This window comes from Sitodiplosis mosellana, unplaced genomic scaffold (assembly GCF_009176505.1).
Source record: "Sitodiplosis mosellana isolate CC-2019 unplaced genomic scaffold, AAFC_SMos_1.0 Smas_scaffold_61, whole genome shotgun sequence".
In the NCBI taxonomy this organism is placed as follows: domain Eukaryota; kingdom Metazoa; phylum Arthropoda; class Insecta; order Diptera; family Cecidomyiidae; genus Sitodiplosis; species Sitodiplosis mosellana.
Genome location: NW_022595303.1, coordinates 1,192,272 through 1,200,121, shown reverse-complemented (window position 1 = coordinate 1,200,121; position 7,850 = coordinate 1,192,272). Strand labels below are relative to the sequence as shown.

At 34.5% G+C, this 7,850-nt stretch overlaps 1 protein-coding gene across 1 annotated transcript; it reads right to left on the bottom strand.

The window, feature by feature from the left end:
• Nucleotides 1–99: 99 nt before the first annotated feature.
• LOC129570535 (probable cytochrome P450 4ac1) lies at nt 100–1,758 on the bottom strand. Its single transcript, XM_055450186.1, has 5 exons — nt 1,503–1,758; nt 1,245–1,354; nt 649–1,162; nt 342–560; nt 100–263 (listed from the first exon to the last, which is right to left on the bottom strand). The coding sequence occupies exons 1-5, from the start codon at nt 1,699–1,701 to the stop codon at nt 100–102; spliced, it is 1,206 nt and encodes a 401-aa protein (XP_055306161.1). The 5' UTR covers nt 1,702–1,758.
• Nucleotides 1,759–7,850: the final 6,092 nt, after the last annotated feature.

Below are 7,850 nucleotides of genomic sequence, written 5' to 3'. Positions count from 1 at the left end.
TTTTTCTATAGAAATTACATTTTAATGCATGCCATGAAACCAATAATATGCAAAAAATGTTCAAGTAGTTAGAAATCAGGTTGACGCTGACCATTATTATCAGGCGGCTCGTGACACAAACTCAACTCGAATCGGTTCTTGTGTCTTTAAAACCGAATCGTGCATTAAATCGAAATCCTCTACTTTTGTGATGGGCTTCAGTTCAAAATGTTTAACAATTTCTGTTGCAACGGCGCCAATTGCCATTTCGGCAAATTTTTGATCTGAAAAATGCAAAAATTTCATGAAATTTTGATTGAAATTTCATTTTTGGGGCATAAAAATATTATTCTCAATCTCACCTATGCAATTGAGATCGCTTGTACCAAACGGAATGTAGGCAAATGGATGATGATCGCCATTGTAAACGCATGTTGGGGAACCAGACGTATATTTTGCAAGAGAATCATTCAAGAATCGATTCGGATCAAATTGCTCTGGATTCTCAAAGTATTTAGCATCTCGGTGCAGCGCATAAATTTGAATTTGAACACATGTTTTGGCTGGCAATTTCACAGCATCTGTTGAACAAAAAATTCAAGTCATTTCATGCACTAAATAAAGATAACAAATATGACAATAGCAATAAAAGTTGCAAAAAAAACCCACTCTCACCGTCAATGATGGTCTCTTCGCCAAGAATGCGTTCAACGACTGTAACCGGTGGATATAGTCTTAAGACCTCTTTGACAACCGCATTTAAATAATTTTCATCGTTATCCTCGTCTAACTTCAATGTAATTTCTTCGTACAGTCGTTGTTGAACGTCATGGTAATTAGCAAGCATGGACAAAGTAAAGATGATAGCGTTCAAAGCTTTATCGTAACCGATTTGGTCGATCTCTTGAATACCATCCACACCCAATAAATACCTTGAAATTAGCTTCTGCAAATTCGATCCATCTGGTTTCTTCAGTTCATTTCTCTGGATTTCCTCTTTCAACCATTTTGTTTGGTCAAGGAACTTTGACCGGAAATCACTTGATTTGATGGAATCAGAAGTTTTTTCATGTTGCATGACCCATTTGTTGGCAGAGCTCGTGATTGAACTACCGTTCAAATATGTCCGCAAAAGTCCACTTGAAGCATTTCTTTGACCATGCTTGGAATTTGTGAGAATTTTCTGAAATGCACGAATTTACATTTTTTCGAAAATAAAATGTTAAAATCAATTATTGAACCGAATTTTTCGTTAAACTTCTAACTTCAATTGATTCGGCTGAATATGTGTTGTACGTGAAAGATCCGAAGCACCAATATCGAAAACCATTCGGGTATAATTTGCAGTAGTTCATCAGTTTCTTGAACATTTTTCCTGTAGCAAAGTGAAAGAAATGCACAAAAAGTTTTAATTGAACTTGACATTGCTTCAAAGGATTGGAATCTAAGCTCTAAACTATTTTATTTATGGAATTAATTGGAGTAAACGAAGTAAATCAAGAAAATTATGTAATAAAACCTACGTTGTGGAGTGAGTAGAAGGCTGATCGATCCAATGATTGGAAACATTCGAGGACCAGGAATTGAACTGGCCACGCCATACGATGTGAATTGTCTTACCATAAAATTAAACAATGTGAAATATACATATACTGTGCGCAAATATGGCACTTTTTCACGCAGAAGATCTATGATAATAAGTATCATTATGTCCCAAATCATCCTTTATTCTCAGACAAATGAAAAATTGAATTGAAGTTCAAGGAAAGCAAGCGAATCATTGAATCTAGCACAAAGACTGACTGTTAGTTTTGCATGCTGTTACACTTTTTGCTTTTTGTATTTTGCCATTGGATTTATATTTATGTTTAAAAATCAAAAACAACTATTTATTGTTGAAGCACGATTTTTTTATGGTAATATTCTCTACTTTATCATTTATCATGGTAACATTTGTTGTTTAAATGCTCATTTTATAGGCCATAGCCAATATTTCATAGTTCATGAAAAAAGATGGTGAACAGAAAATTTCGGCTACGTCAGAATTGCTAAACTTTTCCCGTAAAAGTTCAAATGACAACAATACATGAGCTAATGCTACTAGGTTGATGGCATTTTTATATCCAACGGTGACTTTTCATGGTTCCTCCTCTCAAAGTCAGATTTTTTTCTTCGTAAATCGGCAGAATAGAAGTTGTCCATTTTAAAATTGAGGCTGTGAGAATGAAAATGGCAATACAGGAAAAAACATTCTGAAGCGCATCAAGAAAAAAAAAATCGCAAAAGTGAATCATGAACCTCCTATGCTGCCCATGTAAATTCATGTTTCACTTTTGCATTGTCAGAACTCATGATTCATTTTTGCGATTTTTTTTTCTTGATGCGTTTCAGAATGTTTATTCCTGTATTGCCATTTTCATTCTCACAGCCTCAATTACAGTGGATCCTCGCTAATTAGAATCATCCAAAAATTAGAAGTTTTTTTTTGACGCAAAAGAAATGGTTTCATACAAAATGTTCTCACAAATTAGAAGTTCCCAGACATTTGAAGTCAAATTAGGCAAATTAAATAGCTTGCGAGCGTCCACTGTATTCGATAAAAATCGATAACCGATAATTATACGTTAAACGGTCACGAACAACTACAAGCGAAATTCATTGGGAAAAGTACTTGAAATGAATCTACAACAATTTTGAAGTGATTTCATCACTCAGTGGTTTTAACAAGGGTTTAAAATCAATGCAAACCGAAATTGTGTAACTGAATGATGTGTTCAATATTGTGTGTGTTACGTTGCTTCCAGAACGATTCGAGAATAAAAAACAATAATTTATCTTGAAGATCTTTTTTTTCGGGCAAAGCCGTTGTTTATAACACATCGGTCAATAAGTCCCGAGCCTAACCACCAAGTGGCAACACTAATGTCAAACCCATATCATTTTCGAAAACTACAACCTTTTTTAGGAATCCAGTCAAAATTTGAGCCAAATCCGACCATCAGTTTGCTAGTTACAGCTATACGAGAGAAAGACTCCCGAAAATGCTTCAATTTTGCCGTTAAAACGGTATAACTTTCTTCTGATGCATTGTATTCAAGTATATTCATGTGGAGAGTTCAGAGAATGACCAGACCTAAAAAATACAATGGTTAGTGAAGCAGTTTGAAACCAATTTCGTTCAATTATATCACCATATAAACAGTTCTTTGACCTGGATGAAACTCGCATTTGAACAACATAGTTTTCTTCGCCAAATTTGCTATGTTTTATCAAGATTTGACATTCGGATAGGTCTAAAATGATGCATAAGTGACTTTTCATGTTGTTTTATATCTTTCCCACTGGTTCGCGAATATTTTTCTATACCTAAATCCACTAATAATGCCCGAACTCATATTTTGCGACCTTGGTCGCTACAAACCGTTTTTGGCGATTTCTACCCGCAATTTATAGATCGAATCTATTCAAATGAACTCAAAATACATTAATTCTAATATATAAAGGCAAAACCCTATTCAAATTTTACTTATACAGCTCCAAACGGGCTTCGAATCCCCAAAAAACTGTTCTATCTACTCCATATCCAAAAACGCGGCAAGGCTTTTTCGATTGAGTATTTCATATGCATATATCCATGCAAAGTTGTAACTATAGCTTGAGTTAGTTGCCCTATGGCCTTAGCAAATCTATGAACTATCACATTTGAGAATTCCGATATCACTTAACGGATTTTGGCAATGATTTCTTCCAAAACCACATATTTTGAACAATTTGGAGGCTTATCGACAAAATCGCTCTTATGGCTATGCATAAATTCAATTCTTCCATATCTAATGATTGATTTCGAAAGCCTAAGGATGCCATAAACTAATCATAGTATGGGTTTGGTACTCCTGCTCGTTTTTCTTCTGGAATACATGTGTCAAATCGAGAGGAGAAATGCAGTTTTTCCATGATTTTGGAAAATTGGAAAATTGCTTCATTTAAAGTGCTGTAATTAGCGAACTGATGGTCGGATTTGGCTCAAATTTTGACTGGATTCCTAAAAAAGGTTGTAGTTTTCGAAAATGATATGGGTTTGACATTAGTGTTGCCACTTGGTGGTTAGGCTCGGGACTTATTGACCGATGTGTTACTATGGCAAAATGGCGACTGAAAGCTACAAACAAATGGCACAATGTTTGTTTGAATCGAGCTGGTATAGCTGCTCTCTTGAATTGCAACAGTATCTTCTAATAATTTAAGACACCCATTTACCGCTTCACTATCATGGCTTTGGACTTGCCATTTTGAACTTGGAAACATTTACAAAAGTAAAACAATCGAATCAAATTGAAAAAACACATTTTTTGTAGAGAAAAAAATCAAAATATTTTTTATTACACTTTCAAAACATATTCATTTCAGTTAATCAAAACGATTTTCACATATTATATGGTGTTGAAGAGCGTTACTGAATGAAGTAACGGAGAAATGATCAAGAGAATTACAATCTTCTCTAACATTTTTGAATTTATGAAAATATATTTTGCTGTTTGAATAATATTTCATGTTGCAAATAAAGACCTAAATGCTAATGTTAGATCGCAGCTCGTTGGATTTTCCTTGTCACCTATTGATCCGTTCTGGTCGAGTGTTAAGGCATATATAACCCCAAGAGAAACGGCCAATATGTTTATACGCTGTCTAACCGCCGAAAATACACTAAAATATATATTCACGCTCATTGGACGCCGAATTGAATATATATTCTAGTGTATATTCGGTGTATTCTTCAGCGTGAAACATATTGAATCAACGAATGCATTGATGGCCACCAGAGGGCGCCTGAATATGTTTCAATATGTTTCACGCCGAAGAATACGCCGATTATACACTAGAATATATATTCCATTCGGCGTTCAATAAGCGTGAATATATATTGTAGTTCATTTTCGGCGGATAGACAGCGTATAAACATATTGGCCGTTTCTCTTGGGACGTAGATTGTAAAAGATGTTGCAAAGCCTTCGTTTCTTCATATTTTCCGTTTCATTTTGACTAAACTAGAATTTCCACGTTTTACTTGCCATTTTTCGCCCAGTTGTACCAATAAATTCTCATACGTGTCATTAGAATGAAGATTGAAACTGAACATCTCCAGCTGATGAAACGTTCTCAGGAATCGGATTACATTATTAACAAAGAGAAAGTCGTCACTATAGTAAGCAAAAATTTTAAGTGATGGCAATGCAGTTGCGAGTCTAGACAACGTTTGTACATCTCCGATGTATGGGCCTTTCAGTTCCAATTTCGTGATGGTTGAATGTTTTTCAATAAATTTACATAAATTTTCTGATTGTTTCAATTGATAAAAATGAATATTCAACGTTTCTAGTTGAGCAAAATGATACTGTAATCCGTTTCTTGTATTGGTAACAAGTCTTCTAACATTTTTCAATTCAATTTGATTGTTATCACTCATTAAATTATCAGAAATGTCTAAATCAAGAGTTTCAACATTCCGTAGACTCTCAATCATGTTGTAAACAACGCTATCCCATGTAATAAGCTGCACCTTTTCCAACTGTGGATTCAAACGAAACAGACACTTTGCACTTTCTATGTCCCATTTGTTTGAACTCAAAATGGTAATATTTAAGCATTCCAAAAAAGGAAAATTGTTTTCGATGCATTGATGTCTCTTGAATGGTACTTGACTATGCCTAATTACGTAAGTTAATTTACGCATTTGTGGAAAAATCTCATTGAACCAATCCATGTCAATGAATTGACCACAATAGAAACATCGAACCGTTTCGACCTTTGGAAATGGTTTCTCAATATATTTCAATATACTCTCGGCTTTTGCTGACAGTTTTTGAAAAGAAATTTCACTTAAAGTCGCCGAACAAAATTTCTCAATATAACATGTTATATATTCATTAAACTTGAAACAATTTGTAGAAAAAAGTGTTATGTTCTTAACCAAATGCCCGAAACAACGTAAAAATTGCAGGCCCAGTTTCAAGTGATGAATCGTTGTCCAACCTTTGTCGGAAATTTCAAAGTATTCCGAAGAACTTTCGTTTTGTCGCTGAAAATAATGAATTTCAAAAGAAACCTTTCCATTAAATCGACGAGAAAAAACGTAGCTAGCGGCTGTATTCAGTCGTTTATTCGAATTTGCCACATTCAATAGGTCTTCTGACTCCAAGTACTTGAAACAGTTCACGAGGCAATCGTTGTTTATGTCGGTGATTTGCATCTTCTCGTTTTGTTTTCGTGAAATTCAGACCAACGTCAACTATTTACACTTTAACTCTATGTACTGCAAATAACTTCAAATATTCAGCGTCCACTTCAACGGACAACACAAGACTGATGTCAAAATGCGAATATTTTTAGCTTTTAAAGTCTTATTTCACGAAGAAAGTGGATAAAGAGCTTGAAAGGAGGTTGCAATTCGTAGGAGAGATCGTTAAACTGCAATTAAGACATGCAGAGCAATTGCAGTGTAATTAGGGCTGTTAATCCGTCGGGCGTCAATATTTCTTAGTTTTATCGACAGAAATGTTGTTCATTGTTCAATCTGTTGTTAGCAGTTCTTCTCAAGAAAACTTCTCACACATTTATTTAGATTACTTACTTAACTAAAATTAACTTAAAAATGCACACTTTTAATGTATAAAATTATACTCATATCTGATTTGCTGCTGAATTTTTCTGCACCTTCCCCCGAATTGGTATGTGCCAGTCTGTGAGCTTCTTCGAATTGTCCGAAAAATGTAATTCGATGTCTTCGAGTGTTCGATTTTCTGTCTCTGGCAGAATGTTGAACATCAAAATGAGCCCAACAATGGAGAATACAAAATGAAGTAATGACACACCGGGTATTTATAATGTGGTTTCTAGATTGAAATATGTTTTAATGGTGGCGAAGCCCATAATATAGTTTACAGCGGCTGCTAAACCGGTTGCTAATCCACGAGCCCTGAAAATGAAAGTGAAGGAAATCGGTTGATCTCTGTTCTTTGTTTTGTGACTATTGGACTGGACTTACTTGAAAGAGAAGATTTCAGCTAGTAAGTGCCAAGGCATCTATTGGATTCAAAGTGAAAAAATGACGATTAAGCATTGGGCATGAAAAATGAGGACTAATCATCATGAAGAATGGTTAATATTTTATCAATGCTCACCATGAGAATGCCACAATACGAACAGAAACTCCAAAGTATAAGACAAGCGGTTGGGATGTAAGCCAGTGTAGCATTTTCCAAATCAATCTTTGTGATCGAATGAAGAAATGCCTTTTGGTAGAACAAAAAATCCATAGCAAGAGATAATTAGGGAGGAGAGGCAAACTCCCGACAATACCGTCAAAAAGAAACGTATTAAAGTCATGAATGTGATTGTGGCAAAAACATTTAAAAAAAAAACTTAAAATTGACGTTGCTTGATCTGGTGCGAATGGGCTTTTATAGGCTTTAAATATTTGCACTCAGTAAGGAGTTATTGCGAACACTCCACTGTATTGTACAATTACAAACAGCGCTATCACAATGATAAACGATTTTAGCGTTTGCTTGCGTTTAAATTTTATTATCTTACATTACTAAGGTATTTTTGTATAAATCAACATTTGCTGCTTCACATCGCACAGAAATAAATTTGCTAGTTTTTCGCAAGAATTTATCTATTCAATCGAAGCAACCTAACTATATATGAAAATCGAATTCATTTTGTTTTCTATTCACGATGAAATAGGCATTTCAGCATTAATAATTTGAACACGAAAGAAAGCAGATTGAACTTGGACATATAAAAAAACTTAAAAAAAAACAAAACCATTTATTTTAAACAATTAAAAAAATCAGCAAAAGAACATACAT